This window comes from Coturnix japonica, chromosome Z (genome assembly GCF_001577835.2).
Source record: "Coturnix japonica isolate 7356 chromosome Z, Coturnix japonica 2.1, whole genome shotgun sequence".
Lineage (NCBI taxonomy): Eukaryota > Metazoa > Chordata > Aves > Galliformes > Phasianidae > Coturnix > Coturnix japonica.
In genome coordinates this window covers 30,684,125-30,700,434 of record NC_029547.1, presented here as the reverse complement: position 1 = coordinate 30,700,434, position 16,310 = coordinate 30,684,125, and the positions used below count along the sequence as shown (strand labels likewise).

The 16,310-nt window shown below is 39.5% G+C and overlaps 1 protein-coding gene across 5 annotated transcripts in view; it reads left to right on the top strand.

Annotated features, from left to right (window-relative positions):
* MLLT3 (MLLT3 super elongation complex subunit) overlaps nt 1-16,310 on the top strand; it is a 108,215-nt gene that overhangs the window by 58,981 nt on the left and 32,924 nt on the right. For 4 of the 5 annotated variants that reach the window (XM_015849093.2, XM_015849094.2, XM_015849096.2 and 1 more), the window contains 2 exons: nt 1,231-1,374; nt 15,915-16,034. In XM_015849093.2, coding sequence (XP_015704579.1) covers nt 1,231-1,374; nt 15,915-16,034 — 264 coding nt within the window. The remainder of the gene's footprint in view (nt 1-1,230; nt 1,375-15,914; nt 16,035-16,310) is intronic. The other variant, XM_015849095.2, reaches the window with a different exon arrangement.

Genomic DNA, 16,310 nt, shown 5'->3' with positions numbered 1-16,310 from the left:
AAGGCAACTACTCTTTTCAGCCATCAAAAAATAAGCTATTGCAAGCTTTTCATCTCAGCTCCCTTGTTGTAGTCTTTGTTTCATATTTAGAGACAAGATGCTGAGGATATCCCTTGCCTGTATTTGAAAACCTGAGACTTTTATACTTCCTATTCTTCATATCCTTAATCAAAACCGAACATTTTAATGTGTTGTTTTTTGTTTTGTTTTTTTTTCTGGGAATGTTTGTCACTGAACAGAACACAGATTAGATGCATTGTTGCTTATATGCTGAAATTTTGCTGCATTTCTTCCCTCCTCCTCCCCTGTGGCCCCGTGGTTCCCTTTTTTGCCTTTTTGCTTGTGTTCTGCTTTAAGACTGTCATTGGTTTGGTGCCTTCTTTGGCACATCTGGACCTTTGGAGAAAGGGTTACTTGGTATTGCTTTAGAAGAGCACTGAAGTTTTATACAGTGCCTAGAACACATCTGTGTAAATGTGTTACACAAAACATACTTAATGTCTTTTCTCTGGTATTAGCAATTCTAATCTGTATGGTCACAGTAGTGTCCTTTTCCAGCTTAGGATTTCTCAGAATAGCAGAGCATTTGATTCTATCCAAGATAAATTTGTTTTTCCTGTTCTATTTCTCTCCGTATTGGTACAGGGAACATTTGTCTTTTTTTCATTATAGTGGCAAAGAATTTTTAAATGCTTGGACGCTGTGGTGGAATACTTGAAATCTTGCTGCCCAATTTGGTTCAAGGAAATGAAGTTCCATTAGTATATACAGACACCATGCTTATGAGTCAGATATAATTTGCTGCGGCAGTTCCAATCTTACCCTTACAACTTTTTTGAATTTGTGGAGGAAAATGTATCCAAGGATTTACTGCAGCGTCTCCTGTATTACCTATAGCTCAGAGATGATTGTGTTGGTGACTGAGTTACTTTCTGCCAGCTGAATCATGATATTTGCCTTTGTGTATGTCTTTAGCCTATGCCAGGACATCACCTTCAAATAAGCTTTGTCAAGACAGCTGGAAGGTCATACATTTTCCCATGTGTTATGATGGGCTGATAGGACCTTCTCTGATTTATTGTAGCCCAGCAGATGCTTGGTAAATTCTATCATGTATCTCAGAACATGGAGAATGGTTAAAAATGATCTATTTTTAATTTACAGACTGATGTAGCCCTTGTTTTAGTTTCGGTGTTAGACCTTTTTTATCTGGTTATTTTCAACCCTCAGGAAGAACCTAAGAAAGTTCGATTTGACTATGACTTATTCCTGCATCTTGAAGGCCACCCACCTGTAAATCACCTCCGCTGTGAAAAGCTCACATTCAACAACCCGACAGAAGAATTCAGAAGAAAGCTGCTAAAGGCAGGAGGGGTGAGTTCTGCACCCATGTCAAAAGCAGTTACAAAGATTTTGCTGCTCATTGCTGGTGCATTATTACTGTAAAAAAAAAGGTTGACCAGGCAGTGCAACTAAGTGAAATGTTCTTGTGATTAATGTAGTGGATCCCTCTTAAGAATGAAATGATTCGTGTTTAATTCTACAAAAGCAGAACTTAGGCCTTATACATGAAGCATTGCTTGCTTGCCACTCCAGAGATGAAGTATAGCAGAGCTGTTGTGATGAGAACTAGGCAAAAAGAACATAAAATGTCTCTCTTTTAAAGGTAAATGGTTCTACATAACACAAAATGAATTCGATGGTAGTTGAGTGAGTTAGAAAGTAATTATTAATAAACACACTGTAATTTATATAATGTATGAATACTCTGAACCAGAAAATGAACCAAGACTTCTTCACATATTTTTAGAATTAATGGGTACAAAAAATCCCAAAGTAAGTTAGCCTTTTAATAAGGTGCAGAGGGTTAGAACTTCAGGAATATACTTGTATTTTGTCTGTTGGTGGAAATCACTCTACTAAGTGTACTTAGTACAGTGCAGTACTACTTTGACACAATAACAGAATCACTCACTCTGGCTGGATCAATGCTCCTTGCTCTGCTGGGGCTCAAGAGTGGCTGCTCAGGGCTTCTTCACTCAGCTAGGACATGAAACCCCCCAGGCTGTAGCCTTGGCTTCATGGCCAGGCAGGCATAGAATCATAGAATCACCAAGATTGGAAAAGAGCTAAAAGATCATCCAGTCCAACCGTTTACCTATTACCAATAACTCTCACTAAACTATGTCCCTCAACACAACCAGTCGTTCCTTGAAAACCCCCAGGGTCAGTGACTCCACCACCTCCCTGGGCAGTCCATTCCAGTGCCTCACCACCCTTTCTGAGAAGTGATATTTCCTAATGTCCAGCCTGAATCTCCCTTGCCACAGCTTGAAACCATTCCCTCTGGTCCTATCACTAATGACACAAGAGAAGAGTCTGACCCCCAGCTCACTACAACCTCCCTTCAGGAAGTTATAGAGAGCAATAAGATCTCCCCTGAACCTCTTCTTTTCCAGGCTGAACATTCCCAGCTCCTTCAGCCTCTCCTCATAATGCCTGTGCTCCAGACCCCTCACCAGCTTTGTAGCCCTCCTCTGAACACGTTCCAGGGCCTCAGTGTCTTTCTTGCAGTGGGGGGCCCAAAACTGGACACAGTACTCGAGGTGTGGCCTCAGCAGTGCTGAGCACAGGGTGACAGTCACCTCTCTGCTCCTGCTGGCAACACTGTTTCTGTTGCAAGCCAGGATGCCATTGGCCTTCTTGGCCACCTGGGCACACTGTCGGCTCATGTTCAGCTGAGCATCAATCAATACCCCCAGCTCTGTTTCCTCTATGCAGTCTTCCAGCCAGTCCACCCTTAGCCTGTAGCGTCACCCGGGGTTGTTGTAGCCAAAGTACAGGACGCGGCATTTGGTCTTGTTGAACCTCACCCCATTGGCTTCAGCCCAGCTCTCCAGCTTGTCCAGATCCCTCTGCAGGGTCTTGCTACCCCCAGGCAGATCCACGTTCCCAGCCAATTTGGTGTCATCTGCAAACTTAGTGAGGGTGCACTTGATGCCCTCATCCAGGTCATCAATAAAGATATTGAAGAGGACAGGCCCCAGCACCGACCCCTGGGGAACACCACTCGTGACCGGTCGCCAGCTGGATTTAACTCCATTCACCACCACTCTGAGCCCGGCCCTCCAGCCAGCTCCTTACCCAGCCAAGGGTGTACCCATTCAAGCCACGGGCTGCCAGCTTCTTCAGGAGAATAATGTGGGAGACAGTGTCAAAGGCTTTGCTGAAGTCTAGGTAGACCATATCAACCTTTCCCTCATCCATCAGATGGGTCACTAGATCATAGAAGGAGATCAGGTTAGTCAAACAGGACGTGCCCTTCATGAATCCATGCTGGCTAAGCATGATCCCCCGGTTGTCCCACACATGCTGTGTGATCTCCCTCAAGACAATCTGCTCCATAACCTTCCCTGACACTGAGGTCTGGCTAACAGGCCTGTAGTTCCCTGGATCCTCCTTACAACCTTTCTTTAAATGGGAGTCATGCTGGAAAGCTTCTAGTCTTTTGGGACCTCACCAGTCAATAAGGAGCGCTGATAGATGATGGAAAGTGACTTGGCTATCATCTCCTCAGCACTCTCGGGTGGATCTCATCTGGCCCCATGGACTTGTGGCAGTCCAGTTGGAGTAGTAAGTCTCTGAGGGTTTCTTCCAGAATCATGGAAGGGTTAGTCTGCTCCCCAACTGAGACAACCAGGTCAGATTGCAGGGTACCCTGAGGATAAATGGTCTGACTTTTAAAGACAGATGTAAAGAAGGCTTTCAGAACCTCTGCCTTTTCCTTATCCTCAGTGGTCACATTCCCAGCCTTATCCAGCAAAGAGTGAATATTCTCCTTTGTTTTCCTCTTACTGTGACAGTTGACTGACAGTCCTGTTGGTCAAAAGGCTTCTCATCTCCAGCTTGAGCCTCTTGTGTCTCAGCTTGTGTTTCTGCCTCTCACCTTCCCATCTCACACTGTGTGTAAATCCTGGCTGCCTCTCCTCCATTCCCTGGTGCTGGGGCTGCTGCTGGATGTCCTTGAAGCCTCCCCTTCTCATGGCTGAGCCAGTCTTGCTCCACAGCCTTGGCTCACATGGCAAAGACCCCAGCCCCTGCTATCACTTGCTCTGGTGCCATGGCCCGATCCAACAACTCCAGGCACTGCTACTTAGCTGCACGTTTGGCTCCTGCTCAGCTGAATGCCACCAGTGCCTCAGCTTTCTTTACAGGACTAAGGGGCTGCAGGTCTCAGAATTTGTCCTGGTGGTGTTTCTTGAGAATTCTGTTAATCTGTTCCTCTAGCCTGTCTGGGTCCCACTTGGTTGCTGTCCTGCTCTTGAGTGTTGTTTGCTTCACTTCCTCAGTAGGCTTATAGGATAAGCAAACCAAAGCTCTGCATTAGGCCGATATCTATACTTTTGACCAGTCGTAAGTAACAAAAGTGGTTAGCCTTATCTGGTTCAATTTTATAAAAGTAGGTTCAGGGGTGATGATAAGAGGGACCTGGTTTGTGAGTAATCTCTTTGAATAGCGTCTGTGAAAACAAAGCAAAAATGAGTAGCAGGCACAGTCTGAAAGACCTTATTATCTTCCTGGAGAAGAGAACTGTTACGACTATAGTGGTATTGAAATAGAAGTGTGAGCTGTGTTTTGTGTTTGCATTTATTAGGTGCAAGAGGGTATCCATGTCTGGACAGTGTATTGGCTTTTTAGTGTGTTTCCAAATAAAACATCAAGATTGTATTCTGGAAAACTTCAGAGCAGCTGCTTTAATATTAATCATATCAGGTCAGTTGTTAATAAACAAGTTTCACCCACAAGTGTAATAAATCTAAATGTATGCTGGTAGGAACTCTGGGAGGATGGAATGGGTAAAGAGAAAGAAAGAAGAAAAAACATTAAATGACCTTTCATTATCAATTTTCTGCACCTTCTATTGCTAGGTTTCATGAATTAATAAAAGCAAAAATGCTACTTCACTGTAAACAGTGAAATATGGGATATTCTAATGATACTGTTTCCTTGAATGTTCACATCATTGTCTTTTGTCTACTGGAGGAAGCAAACTGTGTTTTTTATTTTTCATACTGTTTCCCAGTTTCCTTCCATGAAATGAGTCCCTTTTTCTTGAGACTGTCTCAGTGTTTCATGCTTCCCTCTCTAGGCTTTCTGACCTAGGGCTATGTCCAGCCAACTCAGGAGAGATGATTTAATAACTTTGTCTTTATGAAGGGCTCTTAAATCGTCCAATGTTGAAAGGCCCATAATACTTCTGTTAAACTGAAATATGATCATTGTTTTTCTTTGGCTTTTGTTGATGTCATGGAAAGCTGGTTCTCACTTCCAAGTGTAGTTGGAATAGACCACTGAATTAATCCATGAAACACTAGGTTGTAACTGCAGTTGTTGGGCTAAAGACACTTAGAGTAAAACAATATACAAGAGGTGGGTTTTGCATTTACTGAAGTCAGTAGTTAATAACTCTAGTCACTGAAATTCTTTGATTGACAACAAGGCAGACAAAATCAAGTTCATATTCTTCAAAAAGAATTAGGTACTGTATTAATGTAAAATGTTGAGTGGTAGCTTTAGGAAGAGCACGTGAAGGTGGAGGTCATTGTTGCTATGCTTGTAATTCACAGTGTAAAGTGCTTTATTTCTGTGCACTTCACGCTGCACCTCTTGTTATTGCTCTCCAGGGAATAGTCATGGGACATATAGTTCAACTGAAGTCAACTACTAAACATGGTATTTTTCATTTACATAAACTTACTTATGTAACAGGCGCTATACCCTTCCCCAGGGAACAGTGCAGGCTTTATTGTAAAATAGTAAGCAACTGTCACATTGTTTATACGTAAACCAAAGCGTATGCTTGAAGGCAGTAGAGGTTAGGAAAACATCTGTAGTTTGAATTCACAATTGGTAGTACTTGGCTTCATTCAGTAGATGAACCCAGACTTTCTCTGAGATGTTCTTATTCAGAATAGACTTGTCTGTCTCTTGCTCTGGAGTTTTCTTGAGCTGTCTCTTGAAGGTTCATGACGTTGCTCTTCAGTCAGGCTGTGTCTCAAATGTAAACTAGTAAGAGAGAGAAGAACATTTGCTCTAGCAGCTATCTTTCAGACTAATAACCTGTTTTTTTGAAGGAAAAAAAATATGAAACTGCAGACACATCACAAGTGTCTTCTCATGGTTCCCTTCCCCACCTTCTCCATATGTATGCCCTCTTTTCTAAGCATAGAGGTCTGACTGGTTCTCCTACAGTTGATTGGGAGTGTAAGAGTAACGTTTAGGTATTGAAAATAATTAAACAAATAAGAAAACAAACTTTACATAGCTTTGCAAAGCTTCTGTGTCACTTCAGCTAAGGCGAACAATATATTTTGAGTGGTCCCAGTCATTAAGTTTAACTCAATGGAGTATTTCTATCTTAGTGTTACATTTGCTATCATGAGAACTGAAGCATGAAAGTAACCTCAGTGTTCAGTCATAGGAGGTCACCAAACTGCTGTTTTTTCTCTTCCAGTATAAGAAATACTTTTTGACTCTTGCAGAGAGAATGATTTGATTTGGCTTTAGAGACACTATTACTGTGGTCAGGCAGATAAATAGAAACCTTTGGTTCAGTCTTATTAAGCTCCTGTCTAATTTGCAAGTACTTTACCAAGCTCTTCAGAAATAATTATTTCTACTATTAACCTACTATTAGCTGACCTTGCTTTTGTAAATACAAACAAATATTTATGGAGACAAAAGAGTACACTGAGCAAATTCAGACAAAATATTCTGTGTAATTATTTACACTGTCTCTTTCTGTAAATTGTAAATTATATATCTTTTATGAGGTGTTATTTTCACAGCAAACTTGTAATTTTTTTCCTCAGCTTCCCCAGTGTAGTAATTAATGATGAGAAACTAATATGCATGTGAACATGACTAATTTAAACTAGCAATGTATGTCACAGTTTAACCTGTTTGAAATCCTAGAAGGCATATTATGTACAAGTGATGACTCTGGTGGTTATTTGAATTTTCACCAAGCAAATTCTGCGTGCGCTCTCTTACAGAACTCTTGCTCTGGATACTGTGCAAAATTATACATGACTAAATACATTAGGATTGAAGTTTTCATCAATTAAATGCTGTGAAGCATTGATCATTGTATAGACATTCCTTCCTATATTAGTCAATTATCATTTCTGCTTAGTTTCAGCTTTTAAAACCTGGAAATTTAAGTGGAAAGAGGCAGCTTTGCTATTTTTCTTTAGGAATATGGGAAGAGAGATGATACTAACAGGGAAGTTATACTCAGTTAATGATAACCTTCAGTATTAAGTAGATTTTGTATGTTGAAACCCACTAAACCTGTTTATAAACAAAGCATGACTTATCTGATATATTTGATGTTGTTAGTAGTGCTCATTCTATTGCTGTTTTGGATTGCACATCTTTCATTTTCAGAACAAAAATATGAAAATGCTACCTAATCTTATTCAGATAGTAGAAACTAATTTTGAAGATACTGAATTTAAATTAGATTTTTTCTCTGAAAAGCTTAAGCTTATTCAAGCATTGCTTCAGCGTTATGCAGTTTTTGAATCTTGCAGAATCACAGGAAAAGGCTGTGGAACTATTGTCAATTCAAGTTAAGACAGCAGTTTAATGTACCTCTTTTTCTCTGCTGCAAATAATGTTTGTACTGTGAAATGCTATTGCCTTTTTGGTAGGAGAAGCAAAATCAGTCACTTACTCCTTCAAATGTAGTACACAGACAATATTACTGGCTTGGATTTCCACTCATAAAAGGAAAGTTCATAACATTACTGCGAACTTGCGTGGTTAGTATTGATATGGTTTGAGGTTTCAGAATCAGGGCATGCAGGGAAGAGGTCATGTTTAGGGTAGCAATGATTCCTCTTAGCAACAATGATGTTGCTATTTTCTGTTTTCTTTAAAATTATTTTGGAAATACATGTGGCTGTGCTCCTTCATCAAGGTAACTCTCTTTAAAGACAGTTGATCTATTAGCAGGTCAAGGAGAAGGAAAAAAATTGAGATGGATGAAATTTTAGGGAAAAAAAACTATCAGAGTAGAAGGTTTGGTTTTGAGATTTAAGAAAAAGAGCACTGCTTTCCGTTTTATTTCTGGAAGCTTTGTGTTTTCACTGTATAAAATTTGAGAAATATATTTCAAGTTGCTTCATAAACCTGCATAATGCATGTTTTAATGCATGATGAAATCATGAGGATCTCCCTCTTCTTTCTGCTCCCTTTTTCCTTTCAACCCTTCTGTGTCAGAGTAGTTGGCTTTTACCTGGAGCCAACTTTAGATAATCCCTGCCCTCAAGCACCATTATATCTTTAAGCTTGTACTTTTTGTAACTAGATAATGGAATTTTCTTTAAATGATATACTACTTTAGTTTCAGGCAGATAACTTAAAAGAATTCAAAGAGGTTTTCTGTCCTTTAGGCTGTGGGTTTCTGTTAGAGGTATTATTACTTTCTTGAATAGAAATTGTTCAGAGCAATTGTTTTTGTTGTTATTCTTAGTAATGTACTGAATGAATTTATTCTTCACTGTAAAATGATGTGGGGTGGCAGCAGCCCAGGACCACACAAAGAAATGTGTTTATTCCATATGCCAGACAAGTATAATTGCATCTTTAGAGCTGCAGAAATGCAGTAGTAATGGGTCATTTTGCTTGGAATCCTAATAGATGATCTCAGATTTGACTAAAAGTGCTACTTAAATTTTTCAGCAGCTCATTGTGGAGAAATTTTTCTACCTGATCAGAGGCTGCTTTGTGGGCATGTTGGTAAATTACCAGCTCATTAAATGAAACCACAGGTAGCTAGGTGTGGACCCTATGGAAACAGGATTATTCCAGCATTGATGGTCTCCCTGCATTAAGGAAAATAAAAAGCAGAAGACAGACAAGCTTTTTGGTAGTGCTCCATTCCCCTACAGGAGCTCTGATGTGCCTTAACATAGTCTTAATGTGGAACAACTGTGGCAGTTTATACAGTTTCTAACACTGTATCTGCATAGAATGATGTACTGTGATTCCTGTGTATTGGGGGCAGGATGTTTGTTTTTAGAAATTTTCAGTAATAGACTTTGAGACTGTTTCTCTTGCTTTGTATGCTGAGATCTGAGAAGCAACGCTTAGTGTTCTGAAAGCAGGTTTTTATTGTTGGCTATGTGGGGTACTCTAAGATACTAATCTTGTTGGTAGATAACAATGCTGTCTTTGGCAAGTCAGTTTTTGCAGGGCACCTTGAGAATCAGTTGTAAGTAGGTTTATGTACAGGCATTATGGTTTCATGTTTACTGGAAAAGGGTCCACAGAAAATGGCACACAGTTTAATACAGAATGGTTTAGGTTGGAAGGGACCTTTAAAAGACCATTCCAAAAGGACATGGGCAGACTGGAGAGGGCCTGATTAAGGGTTATGATGATCAAAAGGCTGGAGAAGCTGTCCTATGAAGAAAGACTGAAGAGTTTAGGTCTTCTTTCTGCGAATGCTTGGGAGCCTGGTCAAAGGTGGCTACAACGTGTAGAGGTCTCTCTCTCCATGAAGGAGCCACATGGAGAAGACAAGTTGCAATGGGAGAAGTTTTGTCTTGATTATAACTTTTTTTACAGTGAGAACAATCAATGTGTAATTGTTGTTGTTGATGATGATGGGGGAAGGATATACTTTGTCTTTCCCTGGGAAGCTGTCTTTTATTTAAAGCAACTAGTGGACAAAAGTGTTAGTTACAAACTCAACATCTGCAGGCTAGTCAAAGCTGTTTGAACTAGTGGCCAGAAAGTATTGCTAGCAGATAGTTTGAATACTTGTGCATGTAGTGCTTCATAACATACAGTTGTACATAGACAAAAGCAATATAATTCTTCTCTAACACTGGAGTGGTAAGAAGAAGGTTTAAGAATAGATACATAATTCCGTCTTCTATGTCTGCCTATGAGGCCACTAAGCGTAAAAGACTGCTATGCCTCTTGTACATTTGCTGTTATGTGCTGGGAGTTAGTTACTGTACTAGACAATAGCAGCAGAGTGTTAATGTGATATTTTTATACAACATTAGGACTTAGTATTGCCTTGTTTTGATAATTTTTTCATGGATACATTATTAGGATGAGAACTTGTTGATCTTAATTTTGAAGTTATCTCTTCCTAATCTAAGCTAAAACTTTTGCATAGAATGGCTTACTAAATGGTGGTGTAGGAAACCACGCAGTTAGAGTGTAAAAATAAATAAATAATAATGATCAGTACTTTCACAGAGACACTGAGATGGAGTGTGTCTCATTTTACCTCTGACTTGGATTATTAATGAGCTGACCGTTAACTGCATTAACTGTCTTTGGTGACACTGGAGCAGACAGTGGGGCAGGATGGGGAATAACGTCAATGGACATGTTTTCTCTTTTCTTTGCTCAGTCATATCTATTGGTTATTTCATGAAACATTACTCTTACTTGTCTTTTTTATCTTTGTCTTCACCAGCATCCTCTGTCATGGAGCTATCATCACCTCTCCATATGTACTAGATTTCAGACTGATTTTCTTGGGAGTTGGTGTCACTCTCTGACTTTCTATGTGTGTTAGGAAATAGCTATTCTACTATTTTTTGTTCTTTCCCTTGAAGATCTTCCATTCTAACTCTCATGCTCTTCTGAAGAGCTCAGGGGCCTCCCTGAAAAAGAGTTACCTGTATATCATCTTTGAGCTTGCTGAGAATTCCCTGTGGGTCATTAATGAAAACATTAGACAGTTTTGAATCAAATGTTGACTGAGTCCAGAAGAATACCAGTAGTCACTGGCCTCCATCTGGCCTTCACACGTCAACAGGACCCTTTGAGTTCAGCAGTCCAGATAATTCTCCACAAATCTCATCTTCTTTTTATCCAGTCTGTATCTCATAGATCTGGCTGTAAGAAGACTGTGGCAGTTTGCAGAAACCTTTGCTTAAAATCAAGATGTACAACAGCTGTTGCTTTTCCTGCATCCACAAAACCAACCACCAATAACAGTCACTTCCCTTGTGTTAGTTGGGCAGGAGTAAAGTATGTGTGGTAGAAAGGACAGAGAGAAAACAGTTATTTCCTACTTCTCAATACCGAGTGATGTTCAGCCATGTCTTGGTAAGCAGAACTAGAGAAGCTGTGGATGCACCATCTTTGGAGATGTTCACAGCCAGGTTGGATGGAACCATGGGCAGCCTTGGTGGGTGGCAGCCCTACTCGTGGCAATGGAATCGAAACTGGATGATCTTTAAATATCCCTTCCACTCCAAAACATTCTATGATTTTGGGATTTTTTTATTTTTTTTTTTTTTAAGATGCATGATTAAATAGTGCAACTGATTGCCATGTGTTTCAGATCCAGGCAATAAATGTGAATGAATAAAAGCAATGAGATGAGGGTATAACAGTTTGTATAATGAACTAGCATGAGGCTTGTTAAAAACAACAGTGTGGATTCAGGCTCTGGTGGAGGAATTCCATGAACTGGTATTTGCTGAAAGGAATCCTGAAAGGAGGTGGGAATAACACTGGAACAGTGTTAGGAAAAGGAATAACACAGCAGTTTGTCCTGTATTTGTATATTTCCTCCATCTGTTCCTGTTGACCACATCAAAGACATACTGTGAACTCAGCTAGACCATTGCTCTGCTTGAGTATAGTCAATATGAAGCTAAATCTCTGAGACAATAGCAATAGCAAGGCTACAACTAGAACTTCATGCTTATGTATTGATGAGTTCACGGTGTCATTACATGCCTGTTTAAACTTATTCAAAGCTAGACTCTTGCCGCTATCATCTCACCTTGCTTCACTAACACCCTTACTGATGTCTGATCCTACTGAGCTGATGACCTGTACAAAGCAGAGCAGTATAACTTGCGTAATGGTTGAGAAGTTAATTGCTGACTTATGTCTCCAGAGTGATTGTAGAGCATGGCAGCACCAGCAACCAACTCCTTGGATAAGACCTCTTCTCTGCAATTCTAAACTGGCAGGAGATTTACAGTGCAGAAAGCAGGAGCTGAGTAAAAATACAAAAAACCAAAACAAAACAAAACCCTCCAAATAGAGTGGATGTAATGGAGACTTCTTACTTTTCTTTTGATGACCTTGCATTCTTGTTGTAGCTATTTTGCTCTTACGTGCTCTCATCTTTTGCTTTTTTTGTGTAGGTTTGGCTTAACGTACTTGTGTTTAATGCATGAACACGATATTCCATAACCTACTGTAGAAGCCAAAGAGGAAATGCACTTAACAATATGTTTCTGAAGGCTTTTTGCTCTTTTTTGATGTTTTATTCACCAAGATCAAACACTTTAGAAGAGTTGTAAAATTGTTAACATTATTCTTTGAGAGGGAGAATACCAGTGATTCTGATTTAGGAGGTTTTAGGATCAAATCTTCTGACAGTCATCAGTTTGGAAGGTAGAGGTGTATATTTTATCATAGGACCCAAGAAATGAAACTTATAGAAGACTTTCTTGGTGTTTTGTCATCTTTACAGAGCTGGTCTGGAATGACAAACTGGTGTTCTGTTTTATCACACGTTATTATTCATATGAAATAAAAGTCTGAATCTACAACTACCATTTTTTTTTTTGTGGGATTTATAATGAGACAGCAAGGTACAGGAGATAATAATCTGAAATTTTTATGGCTTGCCATTTGGAATGTCCAAGTTTTGTTTTCAAAGAACTGTATATGTAGAACTAGAACAGATTTGCTGTAGCTGCCTGACTTCAGAAGGTACTGTTACCTGTCCAAGACCTGCAGATTTTTCTTCAGAGAGTCATCCTGTTTCTAAATTTATGATCTGCATGCTGAGACTGTTAATGATCCAAATAGTACTTTAATTTATACTTGTCTAGAAACTGAGTTATCTGAGAAGTCCATCTAATTTTTTTTAAGTGCCAGCTTTCTAAGAGTGTATATTGTACAAATAATAGAAATATACAAAATATAGAAATATTTCAAAACTGAAATGTGTCATAACTTTAAAAAGAAAATTTGTGCAATTTATTCTATTTAGTCAGAATTCCGTACCTCAGGGAGAAAATGGCAGCTTTCAACTATGGGAGAAAGATCCTTAGCAGTATTTTTTTGTTTCTTTGCTTTTATTAGATAAGGTGGGACAAACCCTCATCTTCCTGACTTTGTTTCTGCATATATACCTATGCATCATTTTCTTGCATGAGTGTGTGAACAGAACTGCTTGTTTCAACAAAATACTTGCTTAAACTATGTAATAATGAGTAATCTTGTATCTGCTTTTGCTGAAAGATTAATTGGTTTTAATGCGTGTGGTGTTTTCTGTAATGAAGTTGGTGGATTTAAAACACTGCATTAAGTTCAAAGGATAACAATCTTCTTTAACAATATGCTTGATTGGTTTTGTTAGAGAAGAGAGAGAAAATGATTTTTTCTCTATCATCTGTTGTACAGGCTTATGGTCTTCTGGCTACAGCTGGGATATGTAATTTTCTTAATACTGGCTGGTTTGATGCTGTATTTTGGATTTAGGAGAAAACACACTGAGCAGTGCAGCACTGGGCTAAGGGCATTTCAGTTTCTCATACTGTCATGCCAACAAGGAGACTGGAGCTGGGAGTTGGCGGGGGGGAGGGGGAAATGTGGAAGGTGGTGTGGGAAGCTGGAAGGAGACAAAAACCCACACTGGCCAAAAAGATATCCCACACAAAATGGCATCATATTGAACTATAAGCAGAGGGAGTTGGCCAAGGAAGATTCCTCTGCTTGGACGGTGGCAAGTCATCAGTCAACAAATGATGAACAATTGCACTGTGTGTTACTTCTTTATTATTCTTACCTATTTATTTATTTTCCCTTTTATTTCTGTCCTATTAAACTGTCTTTATCTCAACCTTTCTACCTCTTTTTTTTGGTTTGTCTGTTTCCATTGTTTCCATTCTCTCACTGTGCAAGACTGAGCTGTAGGATGCTTGGCTGCCTGCTGGCTTAAATCACAACAGATATTTACATGGGGCTATGCTTTTCTTATCACTGATTATTTGTTACTTCTGCCCCTCCTTGTGTTCAGCTGTGCTGAATTCAGCCAAAACCCTATGTAAGTTGAGGTTAGATAGTATTCACATGCCAAAAAATTCTCTTACTGTCACTCACAATAGCTAATTGAAGTTGACTTTGCTGTGAATACAAGATGGATGCCACTGTTTTCTGCCTTGTTGGTCTTAGTATTTCTGTTGCCTTCTGTGCTCTGGATTACCAGTCTGAGAAATGAAAAAGGGAAACTGGGTACTAAATTTGTTGTGTGCCCTGTGTGGGATGTTACTTAACAACATTTGCTGAATACATGAATAGTTCTTAAAAATATTTTTTTGGTATGTGAGCCTATGGAAGAGGAAGTAACCTAAGTTTTGACTTAGATTGCCTGCATTAGCCTCCCCAGGATTCTAGTTGCAGTTTTTGACGTATGCTCAATTTACAGGCCAAAACAAACCTCATAGTTATTACCTAGGTAATATTCTCTAGGCTACCACATCTTTTGAACAGTGTTGATTGCAAAAAAAGATTTATTTTGAGGTTATGTTTAATAAATAAATGAATAAACAAAGAAATTGAAATCCTGGCTTGAAAAAGCAGTACGTAGTAAATAGTAGCCCCTCTTGACTTGTATTGACTGGCGAGTTAAAATGTGGACTGTACACATCTACACCTTAGATTTGCCACTGAATGTGCTAACCATAGGGCACTAATCTACAACTGGCTGAATTATCTGAGGTCCCAGGGGTTTATTGGTTTGAACTTAGGAGCCCTTGATATCAAGACTGGCAGTTAGAACCTTGTTGCAGCAAAAATGTTTGGTCACCAGCCTTCCAATTTACTGTACCCTAGGTAAAGTAAAACCTTGAAATTAGAAATTGAATATCGTAACGCCTATCCCTTCCTCCCTCCTTCCCATGATCAACATTACTCCATCATTCTTGATACTAATTTCTTCTCCTCCTCCTCCACGAGGTCAGTCCTTAGCAGTTCTTTGCTGCTCCTTCCTCTTGTAAGCTTTTGCCCTGATTCAGTCTGGGTTCTGTTACTGTTAAGTCCACAGTTATTCAAGAACTGTTTCTAGTGTGGGCTCTAAACGTGCTGCAGCCCTTCTAGGTATATCCGTCTGCACTGGTGTGTGGTCTTATCTGGGCTATGTATGTATGTCCCTGGAATGGTTCTTTCCACAGGCTGCAGGTAAATACCTGCTCTGGCACCTGGAGCATTTTCTTCCCTTGCTTCTTCTCTGACTGTGGTATTTGCGCTGCAGTTTCTTACCATTTGATTTTCTTCATCTCAGCCTTAAATATTTTCCTGGAGGCATAAAAAGCTTTGCTTTGGCACTCAGCTGTGTTCTGCTGTGAGGCTGTTGCAGCTAACTGGAACTCACTGTCTATATGGTGTCTTGTTTCTGAGGTCACACCTGCCACCAAAACCTTGCCACCTTTGGCCAACACGATCTTCTGTTGCACTGCTTTAGTGGAGAGCAAAAACATACGCACATACACATTTTGGTATGGGACATCAGTAGCTTGCAGATCTTTCTTGAGCAGATAGGACAAACATACAAGTGTTCTGCCAGATATTGCTCGGGACAAGAAGCCTAAGTACACTATACCATGTAAAAAACTGTATTAGAAGTTCTGCAGTTTTCTGAGGGTGCACTGAAATTGTATAGAAATTGAAGGATATAATTCATTCATTCACTAGTGGATGGCTGAATGATTTCACTAACTCATTCCTTGTTGAAATGAAACAAGGATACTGTTTGCTGAGTGAATTTTGTTTTCATACCAAAGTGATTTCCTAGATACTTAGGTGAGATTGATGGTAATAGTTGACTTAACATGCTTTCCCTCTTTTAACAGATTATGGTTATGACAGATGGCACGTCGTTCTCTTCAGGTCAGAGCCTTCATCTCCCCAACCTTCCTAGTAACTCCCTGTCTTTTTCTGAAGCGAAGAAGAAATCATCTCATGGGCCAAAGGTGAGACTTAGTTGGATAGCAAATATTTGAGCCATTAAGGCTTTTCCTGGGAAATTACTTGAGAAGAAAGGTCTCTCTAGGTATTCTTTTTTAGGTTGTGACATAGTCCAGTGTTGTATATATATGTATATATACATACATATATATATATATATATATGTGTGTGTGTGTGTGTGTATATATATATATATGTATATATATATATATAGGTATAAACATTTATTCAGTGTAAAATTCCTGTTAGCCTCATCACAATAATGCAAAACAGGGATGTAA